Source organism: Juglans regia, chromosome 11 (assembly GCF_001411555.2).
Source record: "Juglans regia cultivar Chandler chromosome 11, Walnut 2.0, whole genome shotgun sequence".
Classification (NCBI taxonomy): Eukaryota; Viridiplantae; Streptophyta; class Magnoliopsida; order Fagales; family Juglandaceae; genus Juglans; species Juglans regia.
The window spans coordinates 30,383,979-30,408,752 of NC_049911.1; the positions used below are offsets into that span (position 1 = coordinate 30,383,979).

General features: G+C 34.6%; 1 protein-coding gene across 1 annotated transcript; it reads right to left on the reverse strand.

Moving 5' to 3' along the window:
• Nucleotides 1-415: 415 nt before the first annotated feature.
• LOC109013709 (probable ubiquitin-like-specific protease 2B) lies at nucleotides 416-18,826 on the reverse strand. The gene is made up of 16 exons (XM_018995899.2): nucleotides 18,603-18,826; nucleotides 16,866-17,206; nucleotides 16,684-16,774; nucleotides 16,531-16,580; nucleotides 15,991-16,188; nucleotides 15,826-15,901; nucleotides 12,281-12,389; nucleotides 11,837-11,893; nucleotides 11,102-11,233; nucleotides 10,398-10,598; nucleotides 10,254-10,309; nucleotides 10,086-10,179; nucleotides 9,360-9,450; nucleotides 8,611-8,730; nucleotides 7,777-8,199; nucleotides 416-1,373 (listed from the first exon to the last, which is right to left on the reverse strand). Exons 1-16 carry the CDS (start codon nucleotides 18,754-18,756, stop codon nucleotides 711-713), a joined length of 2,856 nt encoding a protein of 951 aa, XP_018851444.1. The 5' UTR covers nucleotides 18,757-18,826; the 3' UTR covers nucleotides 416-710.
• Nucleotides 18,827-24,774: the final 5,948 nt, after the last annotated feature.

Genomic DNA, 24,774 nt, shown 5'->3' on the forward strand with positions numbered 1-24,774 from the left:
TTTAAAATTTTAAAAACTTCTCATCTCATCATTACAATTTTTTTAAATTTTCACACAAAATAAAATAAACAATTCAATTTTTTCAAATCTCAAAATAAAATTAAAAATAAAAAATAATTTTTAATAATATTTTATTTAATTTTTTAATTTTAATCTCAACTTATCTTATCTACGAGACCCTAATTGAAGCCAATTCACAGCTTTTTGCTCATTTATCGTGGAGATTAGAATCGTAAAAGGACTGTTAAAAGAGAATATATTTTTTTTCCCTCGTATGGGTATGTAAATGAATTGAGCCACTTTGTGCAAAAGGGGTCATTATATGCTCACGTTTTAATGTATCCATAATTCATATTAGCTTCGTTTATTTAAATTAGAGAGAGAGAGAGAGAGAGAGAGAGAGAGAGAGAGCTTGTTCCTTCAAAAGTTAAGAGATCGTCGATTAATTACTGATTTTCCAATCAAAAGACTACCTGAGCATTTTTCCATCGGTCCGTCCATCCATACACCAGCAACATTCAATAACCACAACACTATTCACAGTGTCATATTTCATTCCTCGAGCAAGAAAGAAGAAAGAGGATAAAAGGAACGAACCATTAATCTCCAGTCCTACTTACAAGGGGAAAGGTTTTGATGGGATCTTCCCCCAGAGAGTGCAAGATTTCATGCCCTTTCAGTGGTGGTGCAAGTCAGACCCATTTTGTAGCTCACTGCCCACATGATTCTGCAACATGATCATCACCAGTCATCGGTGCATTTTCATCCTCAGGTGGTGTCAGCCGCGGCTTTTTTGCAGCTCTTTGCCCACATGACTCTGCAACCTGATCATCAGCATTCTTCGGCACATTATCACAAGCAACCTCCCTATTATCTATAATATCAGAATCTTGAAGCACAGAGACGGGATTTTCTGGATTGGTGGGCACCTGATCACTATCCCCATTACCGTCACACATCTTATCAGGGTAGTCTTGGAAACCTTCAACAGCAGAGGCGTCCAGCAACATGTTAGCTGCAGAAACAGAAACAGAAACAAGGCTTTCTGTCAAACACTCCATGTTATCTGTTGATGGAGGTCTTCCTTCATTTGTTTCTTCATTCTGACTGGTACCCACATCTTCTCCAACTGGGAGATTTTCAATGATCCCTATGTCTGAATCATCAGAGCCACAGTTTGATGTTTCCGGGGATGATTCAAGATTGTCGCGCTCTTCTTGCACAGAGATCCCCAAGCTATAAGAAGTTTCACCTCTAAAAGCTCTCGATGAATATGGAACACTATGTGCTTGGGGTGTCATGCCAACTATTTGCTGAAAGCCACCATCACCGGAAGGCAAAAACACAAAGCGGTCACCATTTTCTGCATCATCCTAGGATGTCAAAAAAAAAAACAAGGCATTAGAAGTGCAATTACTGCAGTTGGTTTCAAAAGAACTTAGAATCACAGTATTTATTAGCTTCATTCCGTGGCTTAACATAACACAAAATAGGCACAAATAGAAATTATTCCAAAGTATGGCATAGCATAAGAGTGGGAAAATTCTAAATTGGTTTACGTGTTATCAACAGACACTGCTGTTTCCAAGCTAAACAACTCCACATAACACGTAGCTAGCTTTTCTTGTTACAAACCCGTGAGGAGAGAGACAACTCACCGCTGCCTAATCCGGCACAGACCTCGTCACCGGGCTCAGGCGGTTTCGCCATGGCTTTCCGGCTCCTAGTGACCAGTTTCCTTCCGGGTCAATCGGTTTTTCAACCCAAAGGACCTGCATTGGTTTTGGGCTGCGGAACCTCGTCGGTGGAAACAGCTGCTGCATCCTCAGGATCTCGTTGGAGAACAGATCCCCATTGGGAATTTGTAGCAGGGCATGTTTCGGTAGTTCTCTGCGTGAGTGTTCCTCTATTTTCTTATGGGTTAATTTCTTTTTTACACAGTAGTTATCAGTAGATAGCAGGACTAGGATTGTGCTAGGGTCGCCGATGGTGGCTGCCGAGGCTTCCCTGGTTGGGGGGAACCCTCCTGCAGGCCACCGATCCTTTGTTGAACTGCTCCAAATCACTCCTCAGCCTCTCCCAGAGGTTGAGATAGTGATGAGACCTCCAAGAACCATCGATGGAGAGCTTTGTTTTCTATTCTCTCGGGAAGAGATCGACAAAACGGCTTCATCCTTTCGGTTCTCCATGGTCATCAAGTTCCTCCGTAAGAGGCTTTCTTTAGACACGATAAGAGCTTTTACCCGAGCAAGATGGGGTCTTTTTGGTACATGTATGGTTTCCTCTATGAGGAGATTTCGTAATGTCTTCGTGAGGATGACAAATGAAGAAGACTTTAACAATGCTTTTTTGAGAGAGTCTTAAGAGATGGAAGGGGTTCCTAACCGTGCGTTCCAATGGACTCCAGATTTCAACGAGGACTACGAACCCCCTTTGATCCCTGTTTGGGTTTTTCTACCAGGCTTGTTGCCGCATTTTTACCACAACTCGATGCTCAAGATCCTCACGGCAGGTATTGGAACATTTATTAGACGGGATAATGCTACAAAATGTGTCACACACACTGATGGGGCAAGAGTCTATGTGGAAATGGATGCTTCCAAGTCACCGCTTCAATCATTTTGGATTGGCCACCCAGGAAGGCCATCGAGTCGTTTGCAAGAAGTGATCTATGAGACCTTGCCAACCTATTGCAATAAATGCAACCAACAGGGTCACAATCATTCCACTTGTAGGAAAAAGGGACAGAACCTGAAAAAAACAGAGGATGGGGAAGTCCAAAAACGTACCCAGCCGAAATACCGCATCAAAAACAACGACAAAAATCTGCAAAAGGAGAAAGGAGGGGGGAAGGATAAAGATCTCCCTCTAGAGCAAGAAGGGGCCTTGGTTATTTTTTTCGGAAGATGCAGGAAAGCTCTTAACCCAGATTGAGGAACAAGCACAATTGTGCCAGGCTGATAATCAGGAGCTTAAGGAGACAGAGAGGCCATCCGAAGATTCAGGTCAAGGACAGGACAATTCTAGTATTGAGGTTCAGATGAAGCCTCTTTCCCCTCTACGCTTGCACTTGAAGACTTGATTGTTGAGGACACAGGGAAAATATTATATGAGCAGAGAGCCCACAAATTGTCAAATCTACTTATGGGAGTTGGCACTTCTTACATGAGATTGAGGAAAATTATTAAACAATTTAATCCTAATATCATAGCCTTGGTTGAACCTTTTTTGTTGGAGGATAGAATCCCGTCATTTTTAGGTAAATTCAGTTGCAATTTTTTTGTTACAAATGAAGTTCATGGAGGTAAAATTTGGCTGTTGTGGAACTCGTCGATTTCGATACAATGGGTGATAGGGTCTAATTAGTTTATTACAGTAAAAGTAGAGAAGAGTGATCATGTGTTTCTTCTGTCTATTATATATGCGAAGTGTAGCCGAGTTGAAAGAAGAGAGCTTTGGGCGGACTTAGAGACAACGAGGACTGCTAGTATTCCATGGGTTTTCTGCGGGGATTTCAACATCATTAAAGATGACTCAGAAAGAAGAGGTGGTCGTCCACGTCCTTTTGCAGCCATGGAAGAGTTCAATCAGTGTATTCAAACCTGTGGCCTGATAGACGTGCTCCAAAGGCCGGAAAATGACCTGGTGCAATGGTCAAGGTGGATTAGCTCGCAGATGGGCCGAGTTAGATAGATGTTTTTTAATACTAATTTTCTTAATTCTTTCTCTAATTTTTCTTATCGGTTTTGGCGCACACAATGTCGGATCATTCCCCTTTGGTTATCCAGACGGGGGAGGATCTTTTCAGGTATGGTCCTTAGCCCTTTTCGCTTCCAGTATATGTGGACTGATCATATGGATTTCTATAGTTTTGTGGAAGGGGTGTGGAAGCGTGAGAGTCTTGGTCATGGTTTATTTAACTTATCCTCTAAATTAAAAAGGGTCAAGGTGGCTTTAAAAGAGGGGAATAAAAGTGTCTTTGGTAAGACTAACGTCATAATCAAAGACTTAGAAGCTTGTATAGAGAACTTGGAAACCCGTCTTCAAGTCTCTTCACGTCTCCTTTAATGTCGAGGATGATAATGATCTCTTAACTTCTAAGGCCTTGTTTGCATTCAAAATCCACCTCAACTTATCTCATCTCATCATTATAATTTTTCTAAATTTTCACACAAAATATAATAAACAATTCAACTTTTTCAAATATCAAAACAACTTTCCTAAATTTTCACACAAAATATAATAAATAATTCAATTTTTATTCTACTATTCACAAACCATCTCAACTCATCTCTGAATCCAAACCACTCCTAAGTTAGAACTTTTAACCTGGATGGGTAGAGAAGACACTAGGCTCGCCAAGAAGAGCTGGCTGAAAGTTGGAGACCAGAATTCTAAATTCTTTCATGCTTACTTGAAGGCCAAACATCATAAAAGAATCCAGGAGATGTGTTTGTCAGATGGCACTGTCTTACAGTCCCCTTTTGACATTCATAAAGCAGCTGTAGATTATTTTCAGAAGTTTTTGGGCCAGAGTAGTTCTCGTATTCTGCCGAACTTGAGTGACCTGACCTCTGTTGTTATTACTAATGAGGATAACTTGGCCATTGGTAGAGCTCCTTCCATTGAGGAAGTAAAGGAGGCCAGATGGTTTTGGTTCCGGCTTCTTCAGGGTTTGTTGGGACTTGGTCAAAGATAATCTTCTTTCAGCCATTATTGATTTTTTCCACAACCACATGCTCCCTAAAAGCTACACTGCTTCTTATATTGTGTTAATTCCTAAGGTGGACAAGCCTTCTGATTTTGGTAAATTTCGACATATTAGCCTGTGTTCCATGGTTTATAAGATTTGCTCTAAAATTATCGTGGCTCGCATGACTAGTTTGCTTCCAAAAATGATTTTGCAGGAACAAGGGGCCTTTATACCAGGCCGTAGTATTTTTGAGAATATTAGTTTAACTCAGGAAATGATCCATTCTATCCATAGGAAGTCCATTGGGGGCAATGTTCTGGTTAAGCTTGATATGTCTAAGGCTTATGATCGAGTGGATTGGAATTTCTTATTACATGTCTTTGATCAACTTTGGGTTCTCCTCTAATGTTTGTGACCTGCTTAATTCTTGTATATCCTCGCCGTGGTATTCTGTAATGATGAATGGGACTCCTAAGGGCATCTTTAAAGAAGAACGGGGCCTAAGGCAAGGTGACCCTCTATCTCCTTACCTATTCATAATCATGCAAAAGGTGCTCTCTCATCTCATTAAGAAATCCTTCAAGGCAGGTAAAATGGGTCAATTTGCTCAAGTTAGAGGGACCACCCTTATCTCTCACCTTATGTATGCCGATGATATAGTTATCTTTGCTAATGGTGGGAAGAGAACTAAGAGAGGTTTGATGAAGATTTTGAACAAATATGAGACTTGGACTGGTCAAGTGCTTCATAAAGAGAAGAGTGCCATTTTCTTCTCTAAGAAAATTCCGGTCTCTAGGAAACATTTTCTCCTTTGCCTTACTGGATTTACTGAGGGTTCATTTCCTTTTAAGTACCCGGGGGTGCCTATAGTGGATGGCAGGCTGAAGGCTTGTGACTTTGGTGAATTGCTGGGCAAAGTGAATACGAAGATCACGGGCTAGAAGATGAAAATACTATCTGTTGGTGGTAGAACCATTCTTTTGCGTCATGTTTTATCTAGTATGGCCATCCATCTTCTTGCTGTATTAGATTTTTCCAAAGTGGCGATCCTAAGCTTGAATAAGCATTTGAGCTCCTTCTTTTGGGGTGAATCTGGAGGCAAGAGTCATAGGAAATGGATCTCCTGCAAGCACATCTGTACTCCCACGGATGAAGGTGGATTGGGTATTAGAGACTTTGGGATGTACAAAGAGTTTTACACATGAAACTTGCCTAGAATCTTATTAAGGGCAACTCTCTTTGGGTGGATTTCTTCAATCAAAGGTAAATATGTTAAAGGAAACAATTTGTCCCTCCTGAAGCCTACAAAAGGGACCTGCTTTTGGAAATCGATTGTCTGTAGTTTCCCAGAGGTGTTAAATAGTTTCAAATGGGTTGTGAAATAGGGCAATATCTCCTTCTGGTATGACAATTGGGATGAAGGAGGTCCTCTCAATGGTCAATTTCTTGTGTCTACTCTCCCTTTGATTAAGATAAATGAGTGTCGCATTGAGAATGGGTGGGATATCTCTATTCTGAATAGATTAGTAGGACATCAGAAAGCCAAGAATTTGTATGATTTTTTGGCTAGACGAAAGGAGGGTCAAGATGTGCTTGTTTGGTTGAAAGATACGGAGGACAATTTCACTACTAAGAGCGCTTGAGACTGTATTAGGGTCCGGGCACCCCCATTACCTTGGGCTCAGTGGATATGGCATACTAATCTCCCTAAGAAAATTGTCATCATGATGTGGAAGGCTGCCAATAATTGCCTCAGTGTTGATGAGAATAGTAAGAGGGTGAGTGTCTCTATGGCTTCCAAATGTAATTGCTGTCAAAAGGGTCATATTGAGGACTTGAACCATGTGCTCTGCACGGGGGATTTTGCTAGACACATTTGGCATCTAGCGGCCACTCAATTAGGAGTTCATATTGCCTCTTTCCACACTTGGAAGGAACAAACCAATTTATGGTTTCGCCGTGCGGGTAGGTCTTCACAGGTTAGAATTATTTTTGGCCTTCTCCCTTCTACTATAATCTGAAAACTTTGGGAGAGGCGTTGTAAAGCTAGGTATGAGGATAAGGTTAATACGGCAGAGTCGGTCTGACACACTATTAAATTATGGCTCTGTCGCATCATGGACCAGATAATGAAAGTGTCTTCTGTTTCTACCCACGATATTGATATTTTGAATAGACTGGATATCTCAGTTTTGTTTTCTAAGCCGAATAGGCTTCGGCCTCAACAGGGCTGAGTTAAGCTCAATACTGATGGTAGCAGCTTCAGAACCCAAGTGCTTCTGGTGCGGGGGGTGTTATTCGAGATGATAATGGTAGGTTACTTCTGGCTTACTCTGTTTCCCTGGGACTGGGGACTAATAATTTTGTCGAAATCAGTAGCTTATTGGAAGGAGTTTGTAGGTGTCACGCTCTTAGGTTTTATCATGTTCAAATAGAGACTAACTCTCAACTGGTGGTTAATTGGATTACTAAGGATAATTGTCCTATCTAGTATTTAGAAGATTTCTAGGATGACTTACATGAATATCCTAATAGCCTGGAATATACCGTGAATCATATTTTTCGTGAAGGAAATGTTGTGGTTGATTTTCTAGCTATGGTCTGAAAATCATACTTTGCCTAATCCATTGAGGGGTCTACTCTGCATGGATAAATTAGGTATGCCCTACTTGAGGGTCTCGTAAGGTATTGTGCCTGGTAAGTTTCACTTGATTTGTTTCTCTTTTCTTGTGAGTTTGTTTTTCTTGCAAGTTACCACATCTTTGGTGTGTTCTGACTTAAATTAAACGTCTTTCTTTTGTCCGTGTCCTTGGACTATATGAATATAATGGTTTTGATGTCTGGGTTCTGAATTTCATAGATTATATGTATCTCTCAGGTGTCGTATTTGTAACCACTGTTTTCCTCCGCCATAAGTGAAGGCAGTCAATAAAATTTGGGGTACAAAAAAACTCCACATAACACACTCAGAAAAGACATACAAATACACATGATGAAGCAACATCTAGAAACACTGGATGCATAAGAAGTGGAATGACCAACATTTAGTAAAATAAAAAGAAACAAAGAATAAACCTTAATACCTCTGATGGTGATATAGCACCGTTGAGTCGGTAATAAGACGACGGATGGTCAAAAGATGAATATTGTCCGAGTAAGGATCCTGCAGTGGCACCTGACTCGAGGAACTCTTTGAGTACCAAGCCTGAGTTGTTAACACACTGGGAACTCATAGAAGATGCTGATAGTAGAGTCATTTCCAGACCTGGTTGAGCTTGACAACTAGAAATATTGTCTTGGTGATCAGTTGAAGGACTGCCTCTCCCAGAAAGAAACTCCAGACAAGTTTCATTCTTATTGTTCACTGGAAATTCAGGGGGTGCTTCTTCATCACTGCAAGCAGCTGAAGAGACTTCGGGAGAACTTTTAAGGAGTCCAAATATTAACCTCTGGATAAGAGTTCGCTTGAGGGAAGCCTCAGCAGGCGAAAACCAATTCACATTAAGCTGGGAAAAGAAATATAATTTTGCATTATTATTATTTTTTTGTTGGCACCAGGTGTCTGAGAACAGTGTCCCAACTAAACCTGAGAAATGTTACAAATTCAATTTTCAAATTAAAGGAAATTCAGGAAAGTGGGCTCAGGACTTCAGGGTGCTTAGGTTTCAAAGAAAAGTCAATTTAAACAAAAGTTCAAAAACTCGAAACTTCTCTTTGATGGAAGTTAACTCCAAAAATTATTTTTTTTTTATAAGTAGTTAACTCCAAAAAATTATAAAGCTTACACAATTAAAAAAATGCAAAATGTCAGCATTTTGTTCAATATCTTTTCAGAAGTCACTCACCAAGATCATATTCAAGAAACTAAAAAACCGGGAAAAAAAAAGATTAAGATGTTCATGAGGAACCAGACTTACAAACTTGGAGGGATTTATTATTTTGAATGGACTGAAATTATCAGGAGCTTCAGCCAAAAAGAGCTCCAGATAGTGGAGCAAAAACAGACCACAATCAAATGAATTCTCCTGCTGTGGCAGCTGACATGGAATGAAATGGAAAAATGTCAGAAGATTACGAGAATACACACCAAGGAGAGAGAGAGAGAGAGAGAGAGAGATTTTTAATAAGTAGAGTGAGAAAAAGAGAAAATAAGTTAAAGCAAATTACATGCTAGGAAAGTGAAAATAACTGGTAGTCGTTACAAACAGAGACCAACATGAAGTTCAATAATCAAGACAATGAGTTGACCCAATTACATCCTCACATCACAATGTAATGCACATCATCATAATATGCATGTGCATTACACAATGTCTTTGCACTTATGAGAAACTCTGGAGATTGAGACTCAACTAACAGGGACACCTACTGTACATTAATTTGTTTATTATTATAGTTCAGCATCTTGTTCTTCATTTCTAACTACGTTTTCCATATAGATCCAAAGCTATGATAACAAGATCCAGGACGACCAAGAATAGACGACATTTGCATACACTCCCAAAAGCCCCAAAATCTACAAGCAAGGATTTGATGACAGTAACATTTTTACTCAACCTCCACATCTTGCCTATTGTGGGTGGGCTGATAAAAGCAGCTTTCAAGTTCTTTTTTCCATAATTCCCACTTAAGTAGCTAAAGTTGTTAACTTTACTAGAGGCAATACCTCAAGTGAGACAAACCGCAGGTTGAGGAATTTGGATGAGATATCTTCCCGTGTCTCTTTTTGCCTCTCTTTCCACTCTTCCCACAAATAACTGTCATTTAAAGGTTGTAATGAGTATGCCAACATTTTGCAAGATGTAACTTCCAAAAAGCTATAACCAAACAAGTTTAGAATGACAAAGAAAATATAATTGTGTAAGTAAGAAACATTAGAGTCATTAGTGAAAAAGAGAGGGAATGAATTGATGAAAAGCACAATTTGAATTTTGAGCCATAAACAATGTTGTTCTTACATTTTCTTTTTATTTTTTATAAGTACACAAGTAGGGCCATGCTCCAGATATTCTGGTACAATTCCTTGGGATATGAAAGGGAGAGAGAGTCTATCTTGATGGCATCTCCAGATATTATTTGATGACATAAGCTCCAGATATTATTTGATGACATGTAATTTTATTTGGGGTTTTGAATGTAAGAACTACATTGTTTAACATAGGGATATTATCTCCAAAAACAGTTTGTATCTCCTCTCTCTCTCTCTCCCACTCTCTCTCTCTCACACACACATACAATGAGATAAACATATGGGAAGACAAAAATAAACTAATATTTGCATATAATGCTGCATATTCTTCCAGATAACACGGTAAATAATGTCAGGAAATACTTATAAAAAAAATAATGTCAGGAAACAGAAAAATATGGACTTCCAACACTTCAAGGATACCTTTGAATAAGATTTTTTATACCCGTATGACTTCCTTTGATAGAATCCATATGCAATATACATGATATTTTAGGCGACTTCTCCAAATCTTCATCTGAAAACATTACAAAATAATGAATGACAGGAATATTAAGAAAAAGGGGTAATTCATCCCAGAAGAGGGCATACCCTCTAATCTAGCCACTTCACCAGGATGACATATGACTATTAGGCTCCAATGCAGACTGTCATCAGCATGCAAATATAGTTCACATTAGTGCCCGAATTTAATAGAAGCTACCCTATAAGAAGATTTTGAGTTCAAAATCTTACTTGAAGTTTATAGGAATGAATATGTAATCTTTCTCAAATATATCAACTTTCCTCGTCCATTTACGAACACGTAGAAAAGCAGCCCGACCGTCAGAAGCACTAGTTGGATCTTTGTCCATGTCAGCCAGCTTCCGAAAGAAAAAACTATTAAAAAAGTGGAAACGGTGTTTATCCTCAGGTTGAATCTGATTCTTCAAATACCTGCCAACCAAATACAATTCTAAATAGTCAATAGCCTTTTTTAAGTCCAATGGTGCATCCATCCTCCCAATAAGAGGTGTTGGGGGGGGGGGGGGGGGGTGAGGTAATTGTTTCAGCCCCAAATTAGAGTGCGAGTTACTTACTAGTACAAAAAGAGATATTTTAACAGGAATACTTAAGTATAGGAGCAAACCTATAATCAGAATAGATTCAATACTGATTACAGCTCCATTAGTAACTTAGATATGCTTAATTCAAGTTTTGAAAATAAGTCAGCGGAGACTAATCATAACTGCAACCTGCAAATGGCTGGAAGAAACAGTTTTTTAAAGGAAGAAGGTAACAGAGATTTTTTGTTTTTTTGGTAGACTTGAGCTTCAAAAATGACTGTCCAATTATGCAGTAAGGACTAAGGAAAATTAGTCCAGCAAAGACGCAAACTCCAACTAAAAAAATGATAGGTCATATTTAAATGAAAACAATAATTAATGAATAGGACGTACTTGATGTAAAAATCAATGATCGTATCATTTATGAATGTTTCCGGTTGTAATAGATCAACATCTCTCTTACTGATGGAAACAGCATCAGGGTCCCCTTTTGGATAGACAACATCTTCAAAAGGCTGATCAAAACTGTATATCAATATGTCACAGTTATTCAGTGCACAATACAGTACTAAACCACAAAAATAGCACCAGTGCATATTGTGCTCTACAGCAAAAAGTTAAACAAGAGCTACCATTAAGAAGTATGACAAGATGAATAGTCTGAAAAAGACAGCATTTCGCTTCAAAAAGTGGGGGAATGAAAATTTATTCAACAAATGTTCTCAAAATGCCGCCATTATCCAATGCAAAGAAAATTCAAAATCTTCTGCTGAGGTTAAGTTGACACAAAATGGGCTTTAATTTTAACAACCAAACAAGTCTCTTTCCGTCTGCTATACTTTTTACAAAAAACCATTCTGACAGTTTTATCAGGTTCTTATAATCTAATTTATTGATCATTTAAGCCATCAAAAAGGCGTACATGGGTGTTTCATGCAAATGCATGAAAGGATCTCAGCCTATTCATGCATCAAAAGAGAAAAACAACACATGAAAGAATATAAATAGAAAAGATGAACACATAAAGAAAATACGGCAGGAATACAGAAGAACATTGTAACAAAGCCAGTCAAGTGCATCAAAATTTACATATACATTAGACTGAGTTATAGGTAAATTTTCACTCACTTTGGAAAATAATGCCTCTGTCCATGTAATTCATCCCCATCCATTCCCAGGTCCGTACTACAACAAAAAAGAATAAGTTGACTGTCACAAAACAATGCCCAGGTCATAATTTCCAGAATACTAGCAAGTTATCAAGTCATTGTTGCGAATCAACCAATGGTACACTGGAAGTGCAAAAGAATAGGAGAAGAATATCGCTCTAAAGTAACAACTAATCTGAAATTTCATTGTGGGATGGAAGACAACATACGATTAGGGAATAGCATCATTCAATTTTTATCCTTTATATTTAGTAAGTTGGCAAAATCCAATATTGAATGATAGTTATCAAACCCTACAGCTTATAAGACTACTCGGTTTTCACTTGAAACAAGAAACAGTATTGAGTTGTGAAAAAAAAATATAAGAAAAATAAAATACGTTAAGGAAAACTAAAAAACTTACTCAACCATGATATTCCATACAGCCATGTACTTTACATTCATCGAGGTGATCACTTCCTGTTTGTGGGACCAATTAGGGTCAACAACTGCAATCTTTAATTCCTCAATGCCTGGAAATTGACACGTGAAGGTTCTTAGCAAACCACGAAACTAAACTACTATGAGCTTGACTCTTATGTCCTAACAAACGTGAAAACATAAATCTAAACTAATAAAGTTTCAAAAAATAAAATTAAACCACATCCTATTCAAGACAATGGGGTTCATGCATATATTAAAAACCTAAATGATCCAAAGATTATGTCTCATATATTTTTATATGTAAATACTAAAAATGGTATTTATATACATATAGATTGAATTGTAATAAGAGCCTCACTGAAATTAATGATATAGACTACCTATAAGTATTCACTTGCACTTATTTACTTATAAAAATAAAAAAAAGAGAGTATTCACTTGCAACCATTTTTAATAACTGGTATTACTTTTTTTTTTTATTAGCACCGGGCGTCCATAACAAAGTCCAAACTAATCCCAGGGGTGCACAAGCCATCGGCAAAGAGTTTCCCGTCAATGCACCTTAAGTAATTTAGAGGGAAAATTCCTCGAGTTCAATGGCCCCTATAAATTGTTTGCACCCAAGGGTTTGAACCTTAGAGGAAGCATACAACCAAGACCAAGACTCTTATCCCTTAAGCCAACAACTAGAGATTCTAGTATTACTTACAACCATAACCTTCCATCTTAATTAATCTAATAAAAGAATGCTTTTGTTAAAAGACTAAATGATAATGTGCCCCCTTTATCCACCTCATATTCTAAACTCTTAAATTTTAATCTCACTATGTATGTACGACATCGAGTTGATATCGTTTAATTACCCATAGTTAAAGGTCATTGAAAGGGAAGTGAGTATTCGTACAATAACTGGAGAGAAAGTGAGCATCAGAAAACTAAGGAGTTCAGTATTAGTTTCTTTAAACTAACAAAACATTTGAAGTGCTAATCATTTTTTATTGGGAAAAATGATGAATAATACGAGTTTGAAATTATTTAAAGTGCTAGTCTGTAACATACAGATCGAGAAATAATAATAATAATAAATAAACACATAAATAAATAAAATAATAAAATAATTTGATTTTAGTCTAGTTATTATTTAATTAGTAAACATTTTTATTTTCGAATAGTATTATTATTAATTGATAAATGTAGTCAAATTCGGGTTGGAATTTTCCTCATTTAAATTATCAGTTTATTTCTCTTACTAAGTTTCGAATCCTAATACATTGACCGAGTCCCTCTTGAAGTAAACTACCGATCTTTGTATAGAACTATTCTGGTTATTAGAACCTTAGCCACTGACCGAGTTTCACCCTATGGAAGCCGGTGATCAACTTCAAGTTGAACTCGTCCATCCATTCATCCCATCTATATATATCCCTTTTCCCTTGCAAAATTGAAAACACAACAAGACAACACAACACCATAGTCTTTCCTTTCCTCAACCCAGGTTGCACCCTAAGCCATTCTCCTTTCGACAAGCCACGTCCATCTCTCTAGACCTCTCAAAGCTTTTTGCCGCCGTAGCCCTCGGCTCAGTCACTAGTTCCGTAGCATCCCCCTTTCCCACAGTCCATCACGCGATTTTCTTTCTCGGTAAGCTCTCTGTCAATTTTTCTCCCACTTTCAAATGCCTTGTTTCTTCTGTGTTATTTTCTTCTAGCATCAAACACCTTAAAATAGATGTGCTAATGGTTGTTGTACTTCCCAAGGATATTCTCGGTAGCAATTTCATATAGCATTAAAAAAAATGAAAGCTCAATTACCTTGCTACTCTCTCTCCCCTTCTCTCTAATGTAATTTGCTATATGTCTCTCTTTCAATGGCTTTTATTCATCCATTTGTTTAACATCATATCACACTGGAAGCTACTACATAGGTAGCTAGTATTAATCATGCTATTGTTAGCCAAGTCAAAAGCGTTGGGTAACTTTCCATAAAGTATAGAATTTTAATTTGGAAGCTCAATTACAATCCTACCCTTTATTCATAGTTACACTCTACTCTACAGCATGTGGTTTCGATGTTTCTCCAGACCTCTTCCACTATTTTCACGTAACTCTCCCCACCCACATAAATATTTGCAGTCCAAGCCCTCGGTCCCTCTCTATCCCTCCTTGAGATGTTTCAATTACAGAAATACCCATACCTAATTAGTATTAATTGCTGGAAATATATTCACAGTTAAAATAAGAATTTTAGATTATAGGAAAAATAGATTAATTTAGTATGTAAGTGTTTAATTAGAATTTATGCAAATTATGTCTATTTTATAGTTGACCAATTTCAAGCCAGAAATATTGGATTAGCTTTGCGAGGTAAGTAACTTGATCATAAATTAGGATTAGCATAAGTTAACTAGTTATATATATTGTTATATAGTCTAGGGGAGGGCAGCGGGGTGCAGGGCCCCGCTACCCCTCCTCGCCCCCGCCCATGCGGGGCGGGGTTCCGTCCCGCTCTAGCGGGTTGCAAGGGGCCATGCCCGCACCCCTGGAGGGAAACGGAGGCAGGGGATGGAGAGGGCTAAGCCCCGCTCTGCTTTTCCCCCTCCCCGCATTATATATAAAATTTAAATTTATAAAAAATAAAATAAAAAATCTCATAAGTGAAACGGCCCCGTTTTGTCCATGAGAAAACGGCGCCATCTCAACTTAAGTTAATTTCCCCCCCCCCCCTCCCCCCCCTTCGCGTCTTGACTCTTCTCGAACTCTCCTATCTCTCAAACTCACTCTCTAGCGCTCTCTTGATCTCTTCTCTCTCTCTCTCTCTCTCGCACGACTGCACAAGCACCACGGTCCACCGTCATTTGAACTTTGAACTTCGCTGCGCCAAACTCCAAAGGTAAGACTCCCAGACCTAGATTTTTTTTTTTTTTTTAAGTTTTGGATTAGAGATTGGAGGAAGGATGAGTTGAATCGGAGATGGAGGATGTGAATGATTGTGAATTTGTGTGCTGTGGATTCTGATTTGTGCATGTGTTTGAAATTGATGTCGCCTCTGTCACTGTTTTTATTTTTATTTTTTATTATTATTTTATTCTTATTATTATTATTTTTTGTAGTTTGTAGTTTCTACCTTCTGAGTGTTCAGATTGGAACCCTAAATTGATTTAGAATTTTAATCCGAAACCCTAAATTGATTTAGGGGTTTTAATTGAAACCCCTTAATATAGTCAAACTAAATGAATGCAAAAATGAACAAGAATTTTTTTTTATTGGCACTGGGTATCCAGGAACAGCGTCTCGACTAATGTCAGGGGTGCACAAGCCGTCGGCAATGAGTTTTCCGCAAGTGCACCTCAGGTAATTCAAGGAGAAAATCCCCCAGTCTGATGGCCCCTAGAGATTGTTTGCACCCAAGAAGATCAAGGCCTTTACCCCCAAGCCCAAGGCCTTTACCACTTAAGCCAACCCCTAGGGGTTGCAAAAATGAACAGGAATAAAGATCAATTTATGTAAGTTGTTGAACTGTACTAACCTGAAGTGCTACAAACATTATTAGTTTGAGCTACATCCTTCGCTATTACACGGAGCTTTATAGTGACAGTTTCAACCTGAAGGAAGCCAACATGAGAAGGTATATAACTTCAAAATCAAACATATAAAAACATCTGAACAAATACGTAAGAACTCAAGAACTCACTCTTTGCATCCACTGGCACCCAATATCAATAAGATCATCAACTCCACATTCAAATTCAAAGGTTCCTTCATTTTCGTGAGGAGTTGAACCACTGATTTTGATGGAACTGCGTGAAAAAGTTAACAGGGGGGCTGTACAATAAATATCTCGATATATAACATAATCAGGACAAAGCACGACCTCCATATATATGTCATCCTGTGAATTTCATAAGAGGATAAGCCACAAGTCAAAAGGGCTTCTCAACACTACAATAGAGATAATAGAGCTAAATGTACCACAGGTATTAATCCTATTTGCAAATAATTTACACCCTCAAAAGAATTCACTTATTAATGGAATTCTAATACAAGCAACAATAATGGCACTATACATGTTCTGAGTCCAAACAGAGAAGACAACATAATCCACACTGAATAGCTTGTCTTTCAGATCTAAACAGTATCAATTTGGACCTCAAGAAAGTTAAGAGAAATTCAGCTCAATCTCTGTTTCAGTAATCCCAATCTTTTTCAATCTATCAAAAGAAAAGATACTGACCATTTCCATACTGCCAAAGCAATGATCTGATGAATAGCCATTTAATGAAACTGAAATTATATAACAAAATACAGTAAGAAGATGGAGGTGATCCACCTAAATGCAAAGCACACAATGGGGTTAATAAGTATTAAGAGTCCTCTAAGAAAATACCACTATCATCTGCAATTTCAGAAGTAGGACTTGATGGAGAATTCCCATTCATGCTCTCATCAGCATCCGAGACTACATCAACTGGCTCATTCTGCAAAAATTCTAAGAAAAGTAAATCATAAATTTGAATATTCATGTCTTGCCTTCATAATTAGTTAGTACAGATATAAAAGCCAAAGTACACTGGACGACGGAGACTTCAAAAGGTCATAATTTATCTGGCCTTTCCCTGGTGGAGGAGCTTCAGGGCACGAATCTTTTCTCTCCAGTTCAGAAGGGAAATTTCTGGATTTGTTAGTTTCTAATATAAAATCAGGTTGTTCTTGACTAACAGAACTGGAATGCAGACCAGTATCCAGCACAGACAACTCTTCCTTTTGGGTAAAGTTCTCTTCCTCTGGGTCCAGAGGGGTATATGATTCAGCATTCTCACAACTACGGTCACAGTCAATTGCATCAACATCTACAGAATGTACACAGCCGTCCTCCTTTCTTTCGATGTTGGCTTCCTCTCCCTGGGCAGCTACAAACAAATGCAGTGCATGAACGATAGTGTTCAATCAAGTCAGTTTGGAGCAAGCTTAGAAAAAAGAACAAAAAGTTAAACATATCCAAAACAGGTACATCAAATGTAATAAGAATGGGAATTTAAGAGGCATGGAAAACCAATTCAAACAGAAAAAAATGTTTAGCGCAAATGTAGCCTGACAGCATGAGACTGAAAGTGGGTAAACTGAAACAAACTTATTATATGATTGTCAGTCTGTACTTATAAAAAACAAATTGATTGCCAGTCTGACCTAAATCAAAATAATCTGCCTCCGCATAAGTTTTCCAGGCCGTATTAGAATAGCTACTGAAGTCCAGCCAACTGTCAACTTAACAGTAAAATCCTAACCTTATAAATTTTTGTTATACCCCCCAAAAAAAGTGTGAAAACCATCAATTGACAGTGACATCCTAGACTTTGAATCCTCCTTTGGGCAAGACAAACTCCAGACTTAAGAATGAACATAAAACTACAGGCCTCTGCTTGAAATTCAACTCAGTATGCGTTAATACCAACTAATCATAATCAGTCATGTGAATCCCTTTTCCCAGCTGATATGGAAGAACTCAACAAATTTAGATAATTTTTTTTGGCAATTATTAAAATAGAAAATTCAATGGCATAGACTAGACCAAGCCTTGTTGGAACTACTCCTCAATGTTTACTTGCAAATTATACTGACAATTCTTCCTACATCTCCTCGAGAAAATAAGACAGTGTAGGGAGCAATACACAGCATATCACTTAACCAAATGCGACATTGCACACATTCTAGTCAAGATGTCCATTGAATACACTAGCACAAGTAGAAAGCAGAAGAAAGAGTAACGGGATAAACCATTTTCACACCTACAAGAAGTGAAACCCTAAGAACAAACTTCAGACTCGGTCTTCAATAAATCTTGTCAGAGGGTAACACAACCAAACCTTCTCTCGTACAAGGACAATTTGGTGAAATAGATAATCACCATCGATGGAAACATGCCTAGTTACCATTCTGACGAGAAATTAATAGCGCAACAGAGTTCTAAATAAGAGATTCAGAAATCACGACATATGCCAAAATTGAACACGTTCGGTTCTTGTTTCTCGAGCTCCAAAAGTTTAAATAACAGATAAATGCACATCTGCATTCTGCACTGTTTCACCTGATATAGCATTCATTCCCGAAAAATACCGCGTAAATTCATGGCCAAAAGATGTAGCGAAAATTAAAGTTGCTACACGAACACGAAGAACTGTTTTCCGCGTCCTCGAATTACCAAATAGATCACAGAGTTTTTGTGGAGAAAATCAAGATAAAAAGTTCCATTTTGGTTCCCCGGAAACTGCAGAAAGAAAAGAAAAGACAGAATTGAAGGAACGTTACCGCATTCGAGAAACTCGTACTTCAACACGGCATGATCATCGAGATTGGGGTTTTTTAATTTCTCGAGGAATTTTCTCCCGGCCTCCAATTCAGGGAGCTCATCCTCTTCCTTGAAATCGAACACGTCGAAAGCTCTACGCGGCGAGCTCTTCATTACCAGCTTGACAAATTAGGTTCCGAACTAGTGAGCGGGTATTTAGGGTTTGTGAAACTCCGGCGAAATTGAGAGATGAAAATCTCGAGCAGACGGATGCGTGCCCTAATTTGCGCATGAAACTAACCAATCAGTGGGTGTTCGGATAAAAACTCAGATTTGCAGGGACTTGGTAGTAAGTTCACGCGCATTTGAAAGATGGCGTATCACATTGTAATTTTAAAAAAAACATATATATATATATATACAAAAATAAAAAATTCTATATGTAGTACTCTTTTATACATTGTGAGTGATTGTATATTTTTTTAATATAAAATAATTATCGTGAATAATCATATTAATATTAATAGAATGTATAAAAAATATGTAAAAATAATTATACGTATAAGAGCTCTACAAAAATACTTAATAATATTTCATTATATTTGAAAATAAATTGATTTACTTGTGATCTAACTCAATAATTCGTAAGGCATCTAAAATTTATAATTTTTTCACTGTTAATAAATCCAATGCAATACAAAAAGAAAGAAGAAGTTACTCTTCACACTAGTAGCTCCTGTTGGGGGTTTCAGTTTTTTTATTATTATTTTTAGTTAGTAATTAAGTAAATATTTTTTAATAATATTTTGAATTTAAAACAAAATAAAAATGTTAAAAAAATATATATATAAAAATAAAATCAAAATAAACCAACAGGAGCCCTAGAGCCATCCATAAAGAAATAGGATATCTCATATATTTAATTAATCACACTTAATTGTATTTGAATGTTGAACTAAGTTAAGTTGAGTTGAGTTGAGAATATAAAATATTATTAGAATATTATTTTTTAATATTATTATTATTTTGAGATTTGAAAAAATTGAATTGTTTATTATATTTTATATTAAAATTTTAAAAAATTATAATAATAAGTTGAGATGAATTTAAGAATCAAACGAATATTAATATAATGTGCTTCATACGCGTTTGAGGAGAGCGTACAATTTTGAGATCGTTGATGCCATGGTTTGAGCTCCTTTGACACAGTGTCATTCACTATTCAGACCAAACATGTAAATACCGAGTCAACAAATTGGCAAATTCGACCTTTTCCGATAGAAAGTTTTTCACTATTTCTTTTTGGAAAATGTTAGGTATAGACACTTTGGCACACCCATCCCCCCAATTCTTCCATTGCTAGTTGTGCTTTGATGGTAATTGGTGAAGTCGAATCTGCGATTTTGAAAAAAAAATCAAAAAAGCCAAAAGAACATATAGGTTTTGGAAAAAAAAAATTTTGAATCTAGTAAATCATGGAGAAGGTGAAGCTAAATCTCCCGTTTTGGAAAAAAATAAAAATGGGGTGTAATTTAATCTTACAAGTTCTCAGCTTATAATCTTAGGTATATAGTTCAAGTTTTGTTTTATTTGCTTTCGAGGATTAGTAAATATATCTGCGCCTTGCGCTATAACTTAAAAGTGGCTATGCAGGTACTGTTTATTACTGTTGATGTTACTGTTCATCAACAGTAATGAACAGTGTAGAGTTTTTTTTTTTTTTTTTTTTTTTTACAATTGTTTATATTACCTTTATTACCGTTCATCAACAATAATGAACAGTGTAAAGTTTTTTTTTTTTTTTTCGCATATTTTTTTCCGCAAATGTTTATATTATCTCTTTCTCTTTAAATAGATTTTTTTTTGTATTTATCTAAAGAGTAAAATAAATTATTACTTCTGTCAAATGCTTGCTTTATAGTCGAATTGTTATGTAATTGTTATTTATAATTCTTGAATTTTTAGTGATTATATTAGAATTTGTAAAAGCAATTATATATAATTGAATTGATTGGATCAAATTTGTGTGATAAGTATTTTTTAGATTTTTATTTAAGTTATTTAGACTTTTATAGAGTAATACTAAAAGTGATATATCATTTTTAATCTTCAAATTTAATCTAACGGTAGAAGTTTAAATATTGATTTAAACTAACATAAAATAGATAATTAAAATATAAATATTCTATCATACACTTAAAATTAACTTCAATTTAAAGTAACATCAACAGTAATGAACAGTGTAGAGTTTTTTTTTTTTTTTTTTTTTTTACAATTGTTTATATTACCTTTATTACCGTTCATCAACAATAATAAACAGTGTAAAGTTTTTTTTTTTTTTTCGCATGTTTTTTTCCGCAAATGTTTATATTATCTCTTTCTCTTTAAATAGACTTTTTTTTGTATTTATCTAAAGAGTAAAATAAATTATTACTTCTGTCAAATGCTTACTTTATAGTCGAATTGTTATGTAATTGTTATTTATAATTCTTGAATTTTTAGTGATTATATTAGAATTTGTAAAAGCAAGTATATATAATTGAATTGATTGGATCAAATTTGTGTGATAAGTATTTTTTAGATTTTTATTTAAGTTATTTAGACTTTTATAGAGTAATACTAAAAGTGATATATCATTTTTAATCTTCAGATTTAATCTACCGGTAGAAGTTTAAATATTGATTTAAACTAACATAAAATAGATAATTAAAATATAAATATTCTATCATACACTTAAAATTAACTTCAATTTATATATATATATATATATATTTGTCGATATCTTAAAAGAGGCTATCATATTACTGTTAATCAACAGTAATGAACAGTAAATAAGCTGTGTGGTTTTTTTTTTCGCATATTCATATACTGTTCATTACTGTTATGAACAGTAAAGAGGTTTTTTTTTTTTTTTTCATGTTTGTTTTGTTTTTTTGTTTCTTTTTAGGTTCGTCTGTGTGAATGTCAGTGTCCGATGTAATACCACAATTGTGCGTGGGGAATGAAAGAGAGAGAGAAATGAAAGGTGGGGAAAAATATTGATTTATAGGTTTTAAATTACAACTCTTCATCTTTAATTTTCAGATTTAATCTAACGATAGAAGTTTAAATATTGATTTAAACTAACATAAAATAGATAATTAAAATAATAATTTTTTATCATTAAATAAATAATAAAATTTTACTGTACATTTTTAAGAAAAAAAATTATCTAATTAATTTGAATTTTTAATATAATTTAAATTTCATAATAAATGATGAACATAAATAAATAATAATTTTATTTTTATACATTAAAATATTTTAATATTCAAAGTTATATATATATATATTTTTTTAATTTGATAGATGTGGCAAACGTGCTTTGCACGTTTATCACCACTAGTATATATATATATATATATATATTTACTAATCAACCAATAAACCAACACTTAAACAAAGCATTTCATAGATATATATATATATATATATATATACTAGTGGTGATAAACGTGCAAAGCACGTTTGCCACATCTATCAAATTAAAAAAAAAATATAAAATATAACTTTGAATATTAAAATATTTTAATGTATAAAAATAAAATTATTATTTATTTATGTTCATCATTTATTATGAAATTTAAATTATATTAAAAATTCAAATTAATTAGATAATTTTTTTCTTAAAAATGTACAGTAAAATTTTATTATTTATTTAATGATAAAAAATTAGTATTTTAATTATCTATTTTATGTTAGTTTAAATCAATATTTAAACTTCTATCGTTAGATTAAATCTGAAAATTAAAGATGAAGAGTTGTAATTTAAAACCTATAAATCAATATTTTTCCCTACCTTTCATTTCTCTCTCTCTTTCATTCCCCACGCATAATTGTGGTATTACGTCGCACATTGACATTCACACAGACGAACCTAAAAAGAAACAAAAAAACAAAACAAACATGAAAAAAAAAAAAAAAAAACCTCTTTACTGTTCATAACAGTAATGAATATGAACAGTAATGAACAGTATATGAATATGCGAAAAAAAAAACCACACAGCTTATTTACTGTTCATTACTGTTGATTAACAGTAATATGATAGCCTCTTTTAAGATATCGACAAATATATATATATATAAATTGAAGTTAATTTTAAGTGTATGATAGAATATTTATATTTTAATTATCTATTTTATGTTAGTTTAAATCAATATTTAAACTTCTACCGTTAGATTAAATCTGAAGATTAAAAATGATATATCACTTTTAGTATTACTCTATAAAAGTCTAAATAACTTAAATAAAAATCTAAAAAATACTTATCACGCAAATTTGATCCAATCAATTCAATTATATATACTTGCTTTTACAAATTCTAATATAATCACTAAAAATTCAAGAATTATAAATAACAATTACATAACAATTCGACTATAAAGCAAGCATTTGACAGAAGTAATAATTTATTTTACTCTTTAGATAAATACAAAAAAAAGTGTATTTAAAGAGAAAGAGATAATATAAACATTTGCGGAAAAAAACATGCAAAAAAAAAAAAAAAACTCTACACTGTTCATTACTGTTGATGTTACTTTAAATTGAAGTTAATTTTAAGTGTATGATAGAATATTTATATTTTAATTATCTATTTTATGTTAGTTTAAATCAATATTTAAACTTCTACCGTTAGATTAAATCTGAAGATTAAAAATGATATATCACTTTTAGTATTACTTTATAAAAGTCTAAATAACTTAAATAAAAATCTAAAAAATACTTATCACACAAATTTGATCCAATCAATTCAATTATATATACTTGCTTTTACAAATTCTAATATAATCACTAAAAATTCAAGAATTATAAATAACAATTACATAACAATTCGACTATAAAACAAGCATTTGACAGAAGTAATAATTTATTTTACTCTTTAGATAAATACAAAAAAAAGTCTATTTAAAGAGAAAGAGATAATATAAACATTTGCGGAAAAAAACATGCGAAAAAAAAAAAAACTTTACACTGTTCATTATTGTTGATGAACGGTAATAAAGGTAATATAAACAATTGTAAAAAAAAAAAAAAAAAAAAAAAAAAAAAAAAAAACTCACTGTTTATTACTGTTGATGAGCGATGCGTCAACGATAATAAGCGATCTGCTTGACTTTTAAGTTGTACAAGGCGCAGATATTTGGGCTTTTTTTTTTTTTTTTGTCTTTGCGAATGAATTTTGCAGGAGCTTCGTCTTCCTCTTTAATGGGAAAGAAAATGACTTTTTGGTTCACAACATCTACGCGGAGGGAGGGGTAAATGGGGAAGAATAAAAAGGTGAACAGGAACTCTTATTAATGATTAAATCAAGCCCCATTTCATGTCATTGTACAAGAATTTTCATTTCTTTATATCTACCTTTAGATTTTAATAATAGATAAATTCTATTTACAGTTCTCACTTGGTGTGCAGACCTATTGATGTGTTTCATTAAATGGAAAAAAACACCATTTTGAAAATTACATTATTGTAATTTAAAAAAAAAATTGAAAGATAAAATTGTTCAAGTTTGCATGAGCAGTCCCTATTGGAGATTGTACGTAGACTAACTCTTAATAATATTAGGATGGTTGGAAATGTTTGGATAATCAAATGAGATGATAATCTTATGAATAATAGTGTTACAATTCAGAGAAGAAGAAAAACTCTTTATTTTTTTATGAATATATTATGTACAACTTGAAAACATATAAGGCAATGAACTCTTATGTTTATAGAGTTCCAGACTTTACAAAGAAAATAAAATCAGAACTAACAAACTAATCTTGTAAACCTATCATGTATTAACACGTGTGTGTGCTGACATGTGTTTATTTCTAATAGTCCACTTCAAGATAGAGTATATACATCATATATACCCATCTTGGAAAGCAAATAAGTAAACAAGGATGAGCCTAAAGGTTTAGTGAGAATGTCAACAATTTGATTTTGTGAAGATACATGTAAAGTGTGCAAACATTAGAAGTTGAGATATTAAAAGGACCTCAAACATCATAATTAACTAATTGAAAAGGTAAATTTGAAACACTAGAACTATGAGGAAATGATAGTCTTTTATGTTTTTCCATAGGACAGATATTACAAGGACATGTATGAGAATTTGAAAAAGAATCTATTGGATATGTTTGAGAAATAAGAGACATTTTTTGTAA

Excerpts from the sequence above, each read along its gene's own strand:
- LOC109013709 (XM_018995899.2), bottom strand. The coding sequence starts at position 18,756 with ATGAAGAGCTCGCCGCGTAGAGCTTTCGACGTGTTCGATTTCAAGGAA. Across the intron at positions 16,775-16,865 it reads TGAAGTCTCCGTCGTCCAGT|AATGAGCCAGTTGATGTAGT; the intron begins GTACTTTGGCTT and ends GAATTTTTGCAG. Across the intron at positions 11,894-12,280 it reads GTATGGAATATCATGGTTGA|TACGGACCTGGGAATGGATG; the intron begins GTAAGTTTTTTA and ends TTTTTGTTGTAG.